The sequence below is a fragment of the Schistocerca americana genome, chromosome 4, assembly GCF_021461395.2.
Source record: "Schistocerca americana isolate TAMUIC-IGC-003095 chromosome 4, iqSchAmer2.1, whole genome shotgun sequence".
Classification (NCBI taxonomy): domain Eukaryota; kingdom Metazoa; phylum Arthropoda; class Insecta; order Orthoptera; family Acrididae; genus Schistocerca; species Schistocerca americana.
In genome coordinates, this window is record NC_060122.1 from 71,979,432 (window position 1) to 71,997,095 (window position 17,664).

General features: G+C 44.5%; 1 protein-coding gene across 1 annotated transcript in view; it reads right to left on the reverse strand.

Annotated features, from left to right (window-relative positions):
* LOC124613266 (predicted GPI-anchored protein 58) overlaps positions 1–10,970 on the reverse strand; it is a 158,968-nt gene extending 147,998 nt beyond the window's left edge. The window contains exon 1 of the mRNA XM_047141958.1: positions 10,826–10,970. Within this exon, the coding sequence (XP_046997914.1) occupies positions 10,826–10,970 (145 nt within the window). The remainder of the gene's footprint in view (positions 1–10,825) is intronic.
* Positions 10,971–17,664: the final 6,694 nt, after the last annotated feature.

Here is a 17,664-nt window from a genome sequence, read left to right on the forward strand (position 1 = left end):
ACAGGTGCAGCGCTCGTTCGTTTCCACACTACGAGATGGCGCTGTCTTAGAGACGGACCAAATTCTGCTTCCGCAGATCCGTGTATTAATATGTAACGCAGCCAATGAGATTGCTGCTACCGTAGAACCTTTTCTCCTCGCGGATCACACTTGCGCAGTGATACCTCAACGCGCAAGGTATTATAACGAGTGTACAGACTTCCGATTAGTCAGTCTGCATTAGTTTGTAGTCAAGTTTCAGTCTGCGCCTAATAAGATTATCATATTCCTGTACTTAGCCATGAAGAGAAATATATAGACACTTTGTCAACTATCAGATATATGTGAGAATAAGATTAATGTACCAAGACCAAAGGAACTTCAGATTGTCAATTGTAAATAGCATCCAGAACCAAGTTAAGTTATTTTTATGCTTGTTATTATTTTAATAAATGTGTGTGAAAATTAATCAAGTTCTGTTTAAAGTTGGTCACCGTCAATCTGCTACTCTAAGCGTGGAAGCGGCATTTGTATCGTCTGACCCAACGGCAGAACGATAAGACCACGAAATATATTGCTGACACTCGCCTACTTCACTAGAGCGACAAGTCAAATAATCTGATGGTGTGTGTACCGAAGGTCTTACAGTACGCACACGACAATAATGAACAGGACAGTGTATATTTGCCCAGTGACAATGAGTTATTTAGTGTCAGTGACTTGTGAGCTATACGCAAATAGACAAGTAAAAATACGTTTCATATCACAAACCTTTTTTCTTCGAGGTGAATCGAGGAAGCCTGTTACGGTACGAGTGTTTGTGCACTATATAGGCCAGTGTGCCGTTGCAAGCCAAATAGTGAAGTGCAGTACTTGCCTTTTGTGCAGTAAACTTAGAAGGCACCCAGTCACCCAGTGGTCCCTTCCCACAGCCAAGGTGTACGGCAAGTTGAAACAAGTGCGGTTTTTTTTTCGCAAACCCTGCGAACACTGCACGAGACACTGAAAAGTATGGACCGGGACGCGCAGCACCGCTTTACGGCGGTGGGCCCACGCAACTGCTGGGCTCCAAACGGCGCTCAGCGCGGCATCAATCTGACTGTTGCGTCTGCAGTTATGCGCATCTGACGCATTATTGGCTAACGGCCGCGTGTCGCCACTGCCAGTGATTGCAGACCGAGCGCCGCCACACGGCAGGTCTAGAGAGACTTACTAGCAATCGCCCCAGTTGTACAGCCGACTTTGCTAGCGATGCAACCCTGACAAATACGCTCTCATGTGCCGAGACGATAGTTAGCATAGCCAATAATGGCTAACGGCGTAACATAGGAGGAGAATTTAAATGCAAAGCAACATCTACGTTTAAATGGACACCCAACATAGTGCCAAGGCATGTAGAAAACCATTTTTCTGACACACTAAATAAAGTCTGACTACCACAGCTCATGATGCACGCCCCACGTTACCTTTGAACAACCCCTATATATATATATATATATAGGAGGAGTGGTACTCAAGCGTCAACTTTAGGTTACAATATCTCCGGATGTAATTAACATTTTACAATGCAACAAACGGCACTGATTACGTATTTGTTTATATGATCAGATGTGCCAACAAAAGTAACGGGGTTCCATTTAAAAAAACGTAGGTTTGTGTAAAAAAACATACTTCCGTACATTTTTTATGGTTTGTATTAACCAATTACACTAGCCGCTCTCCTCACGTTCGGTCGGTGGAATCGATTCGTCAGTATTTGATGTGGTTTACGAAATATATCCGGCGGTAATGTTAGGTGACTGACCCTATATATATATATATATATATATATATATATATCCGGCGGTAATGTTAGGTGACTGACCCTATATATATATATATATATATATATATATATATATATATATATATATATATATATATATATATATATAGGGTCAGTCACCTAACATTACCGCCGGATATATTTCGTAAACCACATCAAATACTGACGAATCGATTCCACCGACCGAACGTGAGGAGAGCGGCTAGTGTAATTGGTTAATACAAACCATAAAAAATGTACGGAAGTATGTTTTTTTACACAAACCTACGTTTTTTTTAAATGGAACCCCGTTACTTTTGTTGGCACATCTGAACATATAAACAAATACGTAATCAGTGCCGTTTGCTGCATTGTAAAATGTTAATTACATCCGGAGATATTGTAACCTAAAGTTGACGCTTGAGTACCACTCCTCCGCTGTTCGATCGTGTGTATCAGAGAGCACCGAATTATGTAGGGATCCAAAGGGAACGATGATGGACCTTAGGTACAGAAGAGACTGGAACAGCACATTACGCCCACATGCTAACAAAAATAACGTGGTTCCATTTAAAAAAACGTAGGTTTGTATTAAAAAAACACTTCCGTGCATTTTTTTTATGGTTTGTATTAAACAATTACACTAGCCCCTCTCCTCACGTTCGGTCTGTGGAATCGGTTCGTCAGTATTTGATGTGGTTTACGAAATATATCCAGCGGTAACGTTAGGTTGTATATATATATATAGGCGTTGTTCAAAGGTAACGTGGGGCGTGCATCATGAGCTGTGGTAGTCAGTCAGACTTTATTTAGTGTATATACACTCCTAGAAATGGAAAAAGGACACATTGACACCGGTGTGTCAGACCCACCATACTTGCTCCGGACACTGCGAGAGGGCTGTACAAGCAATGATCACACTCACGGCACAGCGGACACACCAGGAACCGCGGTGTTGGCCGTCGAATGGCGCTAGCTGCGCAGCATTTGTGCACCGCCGCCGTCAGTGTCAGCCAGTTTGCCGTGGCATACGGAGCTCCATCGCAGTCTTTAACACTGGTAGCATGCCGCGACAGCGTGGACGTGAACCGTATGTGCAGTTGACGGACTTTGTGCGAGGGAGTATAGTGGGCATGCGGGAGGCCGGGAGGACGTACCGCCGAATTGCTCAACACGTGGGGCGTGAGGTCTCCACAGTACATCGATGTTGTCGCCAGTGGCCGGCGGAAGGTGCACGTGGCCGTCGACCTGGGACCGGACCGCAGCGACGCACGGATGCACGCCAAGACCGTAGGATCCTACGCAGTGCCGTAGGGGACCGCACCGCCACTTCCCAGCAAATTAGGGACACTGTTGCTCCTGGGGTATCGGCGAGGACCATTCGCAACCCTCTCCATGAAGCTGGGCTACGGTCCCGCACACCGTTAGGCCGTCTTCTGCTCACGCCCCAACATCGTGCAGCCGGCCTCCAGTGGTGTCGCGACAGGCGTGAATGGAGGGACGAATGAAGACGTGTCGTCTTCAGAGATGAGAGTCGCTTCTGCCTTGGTGCCAATGATGGTCGTATGCGTGTTTGGCGTCGTGCAGGTGAGCGCCACAATCAGGACTGCATACGACCGAGGCACACAGGGCCAACACCCGGCATCATGGTGTGGGGAGCGATCTCCTACACTGGCCGTACACCACTGGTGATCGTCGAGGGGACACTGAATAGTGCACGGTACATCCAAACCGTCATCGAACCCATCGTTCTACCATTCCTAGACCGGCAAGGGAACTTGCTGTTCCAACAGGACAATGCACGTCCGCATGTATCCCGTGCCACCCAACGTGCTCTAGAAGGTGTAAGTCAACTACCCTGGCCAGCAAGATCTCCGGATCTGTCCCCCATTGAGCATGTTTGGGACTGGATGAAGCGTCGTCTCACGCGGTCTGCACGTCCAGCACGAACGCTGGTCCAACTGAGGCGCCAGGTGGAAATGGCATGGCAAGCCGTTCCACAGAACTACATCCAGCATCTCTACGATCGTCTCCATGGGAGAATAGCAGCCTGCATTGCTGCGAAAGGTGGATATACACTGTACTAGTGCCGACATTGTGCATGCTCTGTTGCCTGTGTCTATGTGCCTGTGGTTCTGTCAGTGTGATCATGTGATGTATCTGACCCCAGGAATGTGTCAATAAAGTTTCCCCTTCCTGGGACAATGAATTCACGGTGTTCTTATTTCAATTTCCAGGAGTGCATTATATATTAGTATTATGTACTAATCCATGTTAATTTTTATTTGTTACATGTTTATATTACCCACAACGAGACAATAATAAAATGCGAAAAGGATGTCACTAAGCAGTGGAAAGCACAAGCAACTGTAAGAAAGAACTAACGCCTCTTGATGCCCCAGACACCTCTGCTAGCCCCACACCCTAGATCCGTACACTCCAATAAATATGTGACTTTCCTGTAAATGTTTTTTTTTACTAAAGAGACAAAGACTTATGAAAAATGAATTTTATTGTCAACATGCGAACGAGAAGGCTGTTTATACGGGAATATACTATGTATAAAACAATGTAATACACTTGAATAATACAATGTACAAAGAGATAATAAAAATAATTTTGTGTATACTGTACGACATAAAAAAAGAAAGAAAAGAAGAGAAAGAAGATAAAAGGAGTATGTAACAATTCTGTGTATAACTATCCAGATGTGATGATGTTATGTGAAATACGATGTAAAGACAATGTAAAGATTTTGTGTGTATAGTATGTAAGTTTGTGTGTTTTACGTGTGTTCTGTATATCCTAATGTATATGTTTTGTCCTAATTGCCTTGTGTCAGAACTGGCATCAAAACCATGTTTGTAGAATGAAGATATGGGAAGAAAGACACTGACAATACAGTCCCATTACGTGTGTATAACAAATAGTGTTAAGTGTTTGGGCTCATTGCCCAGAAAATTGACATTTCTTCGGACAATTCGTCCAAGGGGGCGATGAAAAGGAACTAAAAAATGTTGTAATTTAATCTCAAAGACACAAGAAGAAAATTTGTTCGACTGTCATACCACAGGAATACTCTAAAACACTTTTTTATCATTGAGAGACAAAGAACTAATTTCCATATTCTTTTATTACTTCTAGTATTAACTAACTTTTTGTTTTGATGTGCTGGCGTAAAGACGTACTGTATAGTTTCACGTCTATGTGTGTGTTAAATGATGTAAAACGTGTTTTATAATTTCTGTCAAGATCAAGCCTAAATCCCATACCAATGGAGTACAAATTATTCTGTTAATTCGAGAAGGCGAATTTTAGATGGAGGCGACGATCTTTACGACGGCGCTGCCCAACAATAGAGGTACGTGATTGTGCTCACTACTTTCCTTTGGTGGCCGCTAAGATTAATTTCGATGTGTTTTTGCCGAGACATTCAGAACCTGCAATCTTCCTTTTCGTATAAAAATAGGAGTCCGATTGAAAAAGAAATATTCTTAAATTTAAATAATTGCAATTCTTTTACCCAGGCCACGGGGAATGATAGAAAGTACGTGCCTCTACCCTGATTGTACGTTCGAAATCTCCGAGTGTATTACGACGTAATTATTTTACACTAAAAAATTTAAGATAGATCTTTCTCATCAGATTGCAACCACTCGTACGAGAATGTACGTACCCTCTGAATGTGTCTAGTCAGTCGTGCGCATTGTTCTAAAGCTTTTCTGTTAATATTCTGTGGATTGTATCTCCGCAGTTAATTTTTGTTTATGCCGCAAATCGCACTTCACGCGAAGTATTTATTACGCAAGTTTCAGGCTACATTTAATGTCAAAAAATTCCGAAGTACGGCTGACTAAGCAAACCGCTACAATAATTTCATATCTCTACAACTACAATAACAAAAAAACAAAAACAATAACAGAGAGAGGGTACGTTATACTCTGAATGAGTATAGAAATGCATGTATGTTCACTGTTCCCAAAACATGCCAAAGATGTTTTTGTCGCATTAGCCCTATTATCACCTCGTACATGTTCAACAATGATAATGAATATCTGCTCTGCTTTGCCACAATACCCTTCTTTGTAGCTCCTTGATCTGCAAAGAATCGCGATTGTTTTGCCAAAAGCACAGTTAGGACAATCCCTATTAGGTTTTTAGTTGTCAAATGGTAATGTGACATTTCAAGGTAAAGATGCTATTTCAGTCTAAAGTACTTTGTAGCTCAGAAAATACACATTCAGATACATTCTGAATGAAGGCTGCGAGCCAGTTTTATACGTTGTCTGTAAAAATCACATGAACATAAGCAGGAAAAAGGAAGGTATTAACACGGCAAACCGTTTTCTAAAACCTTATTCCAACATTAGGAACACTGAAATGGATGAAGTCTGAAGGGACAACTTCTTGCATGGTAACCGTAAAGTAACTGCCCAAACAATGTTTTCCTAGCCATAGATTGAATTTCTACGTTGTAACTTGCGAAATGAAATATCTTCCATAAGGATGCAGCTCTATTATTTGCACTGCAAGCATTAGCGAATGCATTAGCTCATTCTGCATAACCAGAGATAGAGGAAGCAGTATCATGAACGTAAGCCCCATACTATCACTGTGAACAGCAGAAGCTGACGTCAAAAACGCTTTTCGGAACGGAAGCAAGCAACTCAATAACGTGATGTCATCTCCCCGTAACAACATCAACTCTGGTAGCCCAAAGAGAACTCCTCCACCCATGTGCTCAGAACTGTGGTAAATATTACGAGAACTACAACCACTCTTCCACATACAGACACTTTATAGTGTATCATCATAATATATTCCCTTCAAGTCTAGGACATATGTAGGTTGTTCGATGAGGTAGCTTGACATCCAATAAACTATACAAAAATTTCGTACTGAAGTTCGTGACAGCTTTATGGAATTAACATTCATCCGGATGGAAAAAAGAAGAAAAGAATAATTTTCGAAATGATGGTCCTTGATACAATGAGTGTGATTAGGGAAGGGAAGTACGAAATTGTTTAAGCTGTGCAGCTTATCTAGGGTAAACATTCATTTGGAAGACTTACTTGAAGAGGTGACGAAAAGGTGTGTATGAATACGTGCCCATAAACGAACGATGACTCTGCAATAAAGCCAAGGTATTAATTCATTATTTAAAATTTTTTGTTTAAATTAATTTACAAACTAATTATTGTATATCTATCAACGTAGATGACACTGATGAGTTCCATTATAATTTTCTTTGTTGAAGTTCGCATGATTTCAGCTCAGTTAAGCGCTAAGGTATTTTCTCACTCCACGAGCAGGCCTAGATGATTTTCATCTACGGTCAGGCACTTGTAAAAGGTCGGGATGTCGCACAGATTTACGGCGCTGTCTGATAGATGGCTCCACCCAGCTCAAAAAACCTTAGCAACCAGTTTTCGGTGTCTGTATCAGCGTGGATCTTTTCGTAACGATGAATGCGTTTGGGGATCTCGTGATGTTCTTGCAACATGTCTGGAATAACAGGTTCTACATGGAATTAAGACCGAAACCAGTACACGCTATAGGCACGTGGCAGCAGCAACGGATGGACATCAGTGTCTGGGCAGGAACTGTTGGCGACCAACTGCTTTTTGACAAACGGCCTTGAAGGGCACACGTTTGTGGACTTTGCACAGAACATTGACTTCATGTTTTGGTGACAGTACATTTGGGACTGTGAAATGTAATTTAAAGGAAGGACGATTGTGTTTAATGTCCTGTCGACATCTAGATCATTAGAGAGGGAACACACGGCCGGGGTGGCCGAGCGGTTCTAGGCGCTACAGTCTGGAACCGCTACGGACGCAGGTTCGAATCCTGCCTCGAGAATGGATGTCTGTGAATAACATTAGACGTAGGCCTACATTTAAATTTCTAAGAGAGTTTACGAATTCAAAAGACGCACTCCGTTTGTTTTTATCGCAGGAAAAAATAATTTTACATTCTGTTCGATTCTTGCTTCATACCAGCCTTCCAGTAAAACGGAGTTGATTGCATTAATTTCTTATCTGTAAGGAGCAACAGATCAGCTACTGGCATGGAAGACGTATGAAGTTAGAGCTTTCATCCCCATTGATCACATCTGCTTGCAGCTAGTCCAGGACAAGTTAAGCGAGTGTTTAAAAAGCCTTATTCGCCTGGTAGGTTTCATTGCAGCAGCCCAAGTTTAATGCGATTACGAGCGGATCGGCTGCTGTAAGCCAGAAAATCCTGGCGCAAAGGAGCAGTGTTTCGACTGCGAGGTACAGAAACCCACAAATCGTCGCTGTGTTGTAAGCTTTCTCTTTTTAAAACTTCGTTAAGAGGCTTGGGAGGAGTATAATTTAATAACTTAATTTACAGATATATTGAGCTTTCTCAGTAAGTTAAAAAAGAGGCTGCTTCGAACTTGTTATAACGTATTGACACAGATTCCCTTGACACAGCAAAAATTATGTGAGGAACACTTTTAAACAAGAATAACGCTTACCCACAATTACATGTAGTGAACGTATGGCGACAGTGCCTTGTGCTTGTGTTGTTTACCATTAATTGTCTTTAAATTCTCGTTTTGTTCATTTCATGAATGACGCCAGTCGGTAGTTCAAAATCCTTACTTACTTCCACTTCACATGTGAACCTTTTTTCTTCCTATAGTTCATTAGATGTTACCTAGGCAGCAAAGAAACATAACCTTACATCGTCCCTATTACTCTACACGCATGTTATACAATATCCAGTCACATTAACGTGATTACCGCCTATGACTCAACGTGCAAAAACTACTCACAGACGGCCGTTGGCAGCAGTAGCGATGGAAGGTGTATAAAGCGTGTCGGATGGGAGAAGGGGTGGGGGGGGGGCGGACAACAGCGCAGTCGTTGTGTAGGCGGAAACGAGGCGATTTGTTTGTCTGAAGTCCATTGTGTTTTTGGTCCCCGAGAGGAAACATTTCGAAATGGCTAACTTTGTGAACTGTACACGTACCTCGTGGTGGATATAAACTACTGGCCTTTAAAATTGCTACACCACGAAGATGACGTGCTACAGACGCGAAATTTAACCGACCGGAAGAAGATGCTGTGATATGTAAATGATTAGCTTTTCAGAGCAAAGTTACCAACCGATTTCTCATACAGAAACAGCAGTTGACCGGCGTTGCCTGGTGAAACGTTGTTGTGATGCCTCGTGTAAGGAGGAGAAATGCGTACCATCACGTTTCCAGCTTTGATAAAGGTCGGATTGTAGCCTATCGTGATTGAGGTTTATCGGATCGCGACATTACTGCTCGCGTTGGTCGGTATCCAATGACTGTTAGCAGAATATGGAATCGGTGGGTTCAGGAGGGTAATACGGAACGCCTTGCTGGATCCCAACGGCCTCGTATCACTAGCAGTCGAGATGACAGGCAACTCATCCACATGGCTGTAACGGATCGTGCAGACACGTCTCGATCCCTGAGTCAACAGATGGGGACGTTTGCAAGACGACAACCATCTGCACGAACAGTTCGACGACGTTTGCAGCAGCTTGGACTATCAGCTAGGAGACCATGGCTGCGGTTACCCTGACGCTGCATCACAGACAGGAGCGCCTGCGACGGTGTACTCAACGACGAACCCGGATGCACGAATGGCAAAACATTTTTTCGAATGAATCCAGGTTCTGTTTACAGCATCGTGATGGTCGCATCCGTGTTTGGCGACATCGGGGTCAACGAACGTTGAAAGCGTGTATTCGTCATCTCCATACTGGCGTATTACCCGGCGTGATGGTATGGGGTGCCATTGGTTACACGTCTCGGTCACCTCTAGTTCGCATTGACGGCACTTTGAACAGTGCACGTTACATTACAGTGTTGTTACGACCCGTGGCTCTACCCTACATTCGATCCCTGCGAAACCCTACATTTCAGCAGTATAAGGCACGACCGCATGTTGCAGGTTCTGTACGGGCCTTTCGGCATACAGAAAATGTTCGACTGCTGCCTTGGCCAGCACATTCTCCAGATCTCTCACCAATTGAAAACGTCTGCTCAATGGTGGCCGAGCAACTGGCTCGTCACAATACTCCAGTCACTACTCCTGATGAACTGTGGTATCGTGTTGAAGTTGCATGGGCAGCTGTACCTCAGACGTCATCCCAGCTCTGTTTGACTCAATGCCCAGGCGTATCAAGGCCATTATTACGGCCAGAGGTGGTTGTTCTGCGTACTGATTTCTCAGGATCTATGCACACAAACTGCGTGAAAATGTAATCACATGTCAGTTCTAGTATAATATATTTGTCCAATGAATACCCGTTTATCATCTGCATTTCTGTTTGGTGTAGCAATTTTAATGGGCGGTAGTGTATATCATGCATGGCAAAATGGCACTGACAGAAGTGAACGACGGTTGCGGAGATGTCTAGGGGCGAACAGATGGGCACCTGTTGAGTAACTGACCGACGATATGAACCACAGGGCTACCGACCGAGTCTCCTCACCGATCGTTTGGGGAACGTTGCATGCTATGGTCCTCTGCAGCAGGCGCGTGGTTCTTGCAACTGTGTTGACTGCTGCCCATCTGCGACGAATTTGCACGACAGTACTTCATCTGCACGTCCACTGAGTCGCAACCACCATTTATGCTCCACCGGACAGATGGCAGTTGGCGTGCGCAACGTAAATCGTCTGAAACCAATCACCCTGCAAGAGTCGTCGGAAGGGCCCAGGCCGGATGTGGGAGCGTTATGGTCTGGGGAATGTTTCTGAGGCGTTCTCTGAGTGAACACAGTGGATCAACACAAGTACGCATCCATCCCTGCAACCATGTCCACCCCTACATGCAGTTTGTTTTTCCTCGGCACGATGGCGTCTACCAGCAGAACAATGCAACTTGTCACACATGCCTATTGGGAAGCGTGACTTAAGGATGGTGTGTCAGGAGGCACTCTCCCAGTTAGCCACTTGCTGGTTCCTCAGGGAAGAGGATGTGTTTGTAACCTGTGTACGCCGGTGGGCGCAGTAAAAGAAGAGTGAGTTTTAACCATTTATTTCTGCAAATACATCACCCCTTAGTGATGGTAAGGCGGTCCTCTGCCGCTGCTTGTCCGGGTGCGCCGCGAGCGCCTGGCAGCTACTCTGGAATGGATGCTGCGTCTCCACCCTCCGCACTCGATGAAGGTGGGGCATGCATATGTGGCATACACACGTCGGCCTAGGAGGTTCTCGACCCCCTCCCTTAACTGCCCTCTGAACCGCGATGCCGGTTATCGTGTGGTCGAGAAGTGCGCCGACCCCGGACTGCCGTGCAGCTAGACGCCGTGGCTCCGCTGAGGTGTCAGGATCACTGGTGTCCTGGCCCAAGTCGCGCAGTCCTTCGCATCTGCGTTGGAAGCTGTCAGCGGCGCACAACTCGCGACTGCTGTGAGACGCCCTGCTAAAAGCCGTAGGACAGAACAGCTAGTTGGAATTGTGGAAAGGGGCCAAAAAGGAACGGCTGTCAGTTACACTCGAACACATATAACTTTATTTAGTTGCCCAGACATTACAGCGCACATTTCCAAGCTTAACTATCGACTGAATATGTCACACAACCTTATGGCTTAAGGGCACATCCTCTTTAATTTTTTAACCTGCTGAAGGTCCATGATTTAAAACACAACTACAATAAATTTTCAAAAGGCAGAAAGCGCAAGATTTTATACTTAAATAATATTTCAGATGAGGCTGAAGACCCAAACAATCTAAGACTTAACAATAAGGAATTTTACCTTAAATCAGCTGAAGGCCCATGATACAGAACACAACTACAATAAATTTTTACAAGGCAGAAAGTCCAAGGCTTTATCCTTACAATAATTTTTTTTGAGGCTGAAGGCCCAAAAAATCTAACATTTAACAAGTAAGGAATTTTAATTTTAAGAGGGTGAAGGCCCATGATTGAAAAATACAACCACAATAAATTTTCAAAAGGCAGAAAGCCCAATGATAAATGAAGCTGAAGGCCCAAACAATCTAAGACTTAGGAAGCGAGGAATTTTAATTTTAAGATGGCTGAAGGCCCAAGATTGAAAAACACAACTACAATGAATTTTCAAAAGGCAGAAGGATCAAAGCTTTATCAAAGAAAAATATTTTAAATGAGGCTGAAGGCCCAAACAATGTAAGACTTGACAAGAAAGGAACTTTCAGTTTTAAAACGGCTGGAGGCCCATTATTTGAAACCCAACTAAAACCACACAAATTCAAACCACCGGCTATGAGCCATTAAAATACACAATCAAACTCCAATAAGAAAAGGCAATACAGCCATTGGCGCTCAGAAGTTGCCGGGGGTCGGACTGCACTTGAAGTATTAACGTTCGCTTAGGGGAGACAGGTAGTCGGCCCACCTATATCTGATCCACCGGCAACCCAACCAAGAGACAGTCAACGGACCCACCGGCAGGACGACTTGCTTTCCACCCGACCAGTACATAAGGAACTCCAAATCCAAAACTTAAAACGCGTAGCCGCCCACAACCAAGTATGCATAAGCTGTCAAAACTACACACACGAGTTGGACCGCGATAACATGGTGAGGAATGGACACTGTCTGAATTTTATGTCAGCGGCCAGGAGTGGTAACCGGAACGCTAACGGCCACAAGCCAGGAAACTCCGCTGCGCACTCCATGAAAACCAACGGCACACTCTGAACAGACTGGCTTCGGTAATTAAACCACTACTCAACTTTCATGTCCTGGGCCGGTGAGCCACGAACCCCGTAGCAATAGGAACAGCTCCAACACACTCCGACACTGCGTAGAGACCGTCAGCGGGCCCGGGCCACAGCGCCGCGCGGAGATTTCCTGTCTGATCCACACCAACCGACCGAATGAAATGGTTCAAGTGGCTCTGAGCAATATGAGACATAACATCTGAGATCATGAGTCCCCTAGACGTATAACTACTTAAACCTAACTCCAACACTGCCAGGTCCGAACTAACTCACAACGCACGGCGACCGGGAAGTAATAGTAGTCCAGCAAAGATAATAGGGCAGGGCCTGTATCGATAAGCGCTGCTGCTGCCGCTCACGGGCAGGCAAGGCAGCAACTCAGTGACATCAGTAACTGAAAATTAACATAACAAGGTGACAGTACGGTAAAAACAAGTTGTAAAGTAAGAAATGGCACGAACACGAGCCACGACGGCTCATGGTGCTTACGAACAGGAAGACATCTCTCTGGCGGCTATTGGCGGTGTTGAGTGTGAGCAGGAACTCTACAACAGACTTATACCCAGCGTCAATACCATGTCAGGGAATCGAGTGCGCGCGTCCTGTACGTCATCGATCCTTTCTGAACTCAAATGCTGGAGTATTTATAGCGTGAAATATCGGCTGGTGTTGACCCAGCGTCACTTGTAATGACAGCATAGGATTTCCGAATACGAATGTATCAGCGATTCATATGGCGCCCAATTTGCTTAACACATTTGTTATACCAACATTCTGGTCCGTAACAATATTCAGTACGCCTTCTTGCGCTAGCGATGCAGCTTCGCCTGCTGCAGTGGCCGTGCGGTTTTAGGCGCTACAGTCTGGAACTGAGCGACCGCTACGGTCGCAGGTTCGAATCCTGCCTCGGGCATGGATGTGTGTGATGTCCTTAGGTTGGTTAGGTTTAACTAGTTCTAAGTTCTAGGCGACTAATGACCTCAGAAGTTAAGTCGCATAGTGCTCCGAGCCATTTGAACCATTTGATGCTGCTTCTTACATCACGTAACAAGGTGACCTGATACTTCTCAGTCGTATTGCTTCACTAAGCTTCTGCTGATGCTAGGTGCACAGTTGGCGCAAAGCGCTGATGTCCTGCTTTCCGCCTGATCTGTTAACGTGATGAAACGCTGCCGTTTCGTTTCGCGGTTGTTGACACTCCCGCAAGGAATACAAAGTGAACGAGGTCTCGCAATTATGAAATTTTGGCCCCAGCTGCCTGATACAGGGTCGGTACGTAACACACAGCCCCCAGTGTACGAAGAGCACCACAATGCGTGTACCGTACTCCCCTGGCCGCAAAGTCTCCGGATTTAAACCCAAACGTGTATCTGTAGGATCTCCTCGATAGGGCTGTCTGCGCCAACGATCCTCAACCGAGAAACCTATCTCAGTTGGCCATGACCCTGGACTCTGCGTGGCTCCACACCTGTGTGGGCACCTTTCAGAATGTGACTGACTCTCTTCCTGCACGTCTCGCAGTGTTCCTCGCTGCAAAACGAGGTTATTAATGGTTTTCACACATGGGCACATTAATATGAGTCGACAGTGTGTATTCGTGTACAAAAAGCGTTGACGGCTTCTGGGCATTGGCATAGCACCTGTAGCACTTCTGGGCCCTTTCTTAGAAGCATTACTATACTTTCTACAGATTACAACTGTGCTGAGAACAGCAATAACAGCTGATTTATGACTCTCAAACTGTGATGAGGCAACTAGGAAGACGCTACAACCGTGATGAGGCACTCGTGGAAAGTTGAGCTAAAAGAAAATGTTAGAACCCTGACTGGGCGCTCCAGTGAAAGCTAGAGGGGGCTAATCTCTTGCCTGGGCGCCAAACCGCTTACATTCATTTACTAACAGTAGCTAAATTTATCATCAGGTATACTCCAAAATAGCATGAGAGACCCTCTCAGTACTGCACTACTATCACGTATACAGACCATCATTTTACAGTAATACACGACTGATACATTAAGGAGACACAAATCGTTTCCTGTGTCATCATCAGTGTAAAGGAATAACTTCCCAGCGAAGTTGTTCGCGTCAAGCACACAATGATAATTATAATGGCACTGCATTAGGGCGTGAGTAAAAGAGGTCGGTCGTCTGTCAACAAAGTATATTAAGTTAAGAGTTTAGGAAAGCCTAAATATACCTTGTGATATGTTAATAACAAGTATTGTTCAGTTAGAAAGAGATGAAGGATTGAATTACGACTGATGAGACTGATAGGTCAATTATCGTGTTTACATGACAGGTGTATACAGGATTAGGCAAGATAGCATAAGTCAGTTTCCTATCTTCTCTGGCAACATACGTTTATAAGAGAAGTAGCTGGAATCTCTATAAACTAGCGACTTCATTGTTAATGAGAAAAAGCCTAGCCACTTCCATGTAATTCCATAAAGCCTTACATCAAAGTGACTAACTCAAGGTCAACATGCTAATTGTGTGATGGACATGGCCGCTTCTAGAACATTTTTCCACACAAGTGACATATTATTTAGCACTACCCGCTCCTCCCCCGCTCACAGATATTGGTTGTTTATCCTTAGGGTCTTCGTGAGACATTCAAAATTAAAACTAAAGCTAGTGAACGGGGAAATGGTTGTTTCTTCTTTTATCTGGCTACTAAATATATATTCAGCTGTAACATAAATAATTATTTGTTCTTATTCCCGTGCTAAATGATAAAAGAAGAAACAATTCATCTACATTTAACGTGATTCCTGATATCTTTAAAGTATTTTTCTGAAAGCAGAAAATGCTAGACCTAATGTACTGCTCAAGTCCCAGTTAAAATGTACTATGTATTAAATTAAGTGGAAAAAATGAAATAAAAGGAAACTATCTGTTATTATTCTCATTTAGTAATGGAAAATGCCAATTCTACAATTAAAGCATTATTTTAGTTTGCACTGAAAAACTGGGACAAAAATTCAAGCAGTATCATCAGCTTTACGCTGACGTATCCATATTGCAACATTTGGCACGTTAGTTATCGTCTTGCGTCAGGAGCAAAATATGTCTCTGCCCCATTATGCACACAGGCCTACTACGTTGGCAAACTTGCGAAAGTTAAGGGCCGGCCGGAGGGGCCGTGCAGTTCTAGGCACTACAGTCTGGAACCGAGCGACCACTACTGTCGCAGGTTCGAATCCTGCCTCGGGCATGGATGTGTGTGGTGTCCTTAGGTTAGTTAGGATTAATTAGTTCTAAGTTCTAGGTGACTGATGACCTCAGAAGTTCAGTCGCATAGTGCTCAGAGCCAACGTCTTTTTTATGGACGTTAACTAGAACTTTTCTGCTTCAATTACCCTAAACTTTCAGCTGTGTTTGTTTCGCGAGTAATTATGATCCCTACACAGAATTTGTACTCGGGCGTTTCCTGTGCCCCTATCAGCTCGGCGCAGCAAGTGGACTCTTGTGTCGGATCTGGTGCTTGGAAAAAGTGCCACTGCATGACGAGGCCAGTGAGATGGAACCGTTATAATTTCATATCCTTTCCTGATGTAGTAAATTACAACTAAGACCCTCAGACGTTCTGCTACTCAAGCACGGATTGTTTAAACTCAGAAGAGTGTTACTGGAGCCACTCTCTAGCAATTCTGGACGCGTGGGATGTCGCAAGTCGTTCGGAATGCACAATGGACATGAATGGATGAAGGTGATCAGACAGGATGCTTACGCACGTGTCACCTGTCAGAGTTGTTATATGTATCAGGGGTCTCATATCACTCCAACTGCACATGCCCCATACCACTGCAGAACCTCCTCCAGCTTGAACAGTCTCCTGCTGACACACAGGGTCCATGGATTCATGAGGCTGTCTCCGTATCCGTAAACGTCCATCCGCTCAATACAATTTTAAACGAGACTCGTCCGACCAGGCAACGTGTTTTCAGTCATCAGCAGCCCATTATCGGTGTTGACGGGACCAGGTGAGGCGTAAAACTTTGTGTCGTGCAGTCATCAAGGGTAAATGGGTGAGCCTTCGGTTCCGAAAGCCGATATCGATTATGTTTCGTTGAATGATTCGCACGCGGACACTTGTTGAAGGCCCCTCACTAAAGTCTGTAGCAATTTGCGGAAGAACTACACTTTATTGGATTAGGGAAGGATGGGGAAGGAAGTCGGTCATACCCTTTCAAAGGAACGTTCCAGGCATTTCCCTGAAGCGATTTAGGGAAATCACGGGAATCCAAAATTAGGATGGCCGAACGCGGATTTGAACCGTCATCCTCCCGAATGCAGAACGCATGTACGAACGGACAGCAGTGGCCATAAATTGTGGAGGTTGGTTGTACAAAACAGTATGAAATCAGCGGCAGGAATCACTCGTGGCTTAGAAAGTTCTAGTAGCACCGTAACTAATATGTAAGGCAAAAACAGTTCGAACAGCCCCTCATAAGCTACACATTTTTGTGGTCGGTGCCACGTGACGCATGATGTCGTGTAAAAAGCAACGCCAGTGGACAGTGGACGAGTGGAAACGAGTGATTTGGAATGGTGAATCACGCTAACCCTGCGCCAGTCCTATAGAAGGATTTGGTTCAGTGGGTACCAGAAAAAAATTACCTGCCCTCGAATGCAGTGCGCAAGATGAGTCACGGAGGCAGTAGTGTTACGATATGGGGGTGTTTCCTTTGTTTAATGAGTTGTCGCCTTACTAAGGTTGATAAAGTGCAAAGGGCGGAGAGATATGTACAGATCTTACAGCACTGCGTGTTTTGCTGAGTAGAGGAAGAGTTCTGAGAAGGTGACTGCGTCAGAATTCACCCTGTTTAAAGCATCATCTGTAAGGCAATGGATTGTGGACAAAGACTTCCGTAAAACAGATTGGCCTGCCCAGAGACCCGACCAGAAAATAACGTAGCACCCTTGCTCTGGACTAGAACATCGAATCGCTCCATACTCTAGCATCCAAGATTAGCATCCAAGATCACTATCTTTTTCGGTTTGATCTCTTGTGGAAAGATGAGCTCCCATTTGTCAACAGATATTCAGACACCTCGTTGAAAATGTCCCCAGCAGAGTTTGTCATTAAGCTTACGAAACAAGTTCACAGATAGGTGAGTGGATCGAAGATTTCTTAAATAATAGAACTCAGTATGTTGTCCTC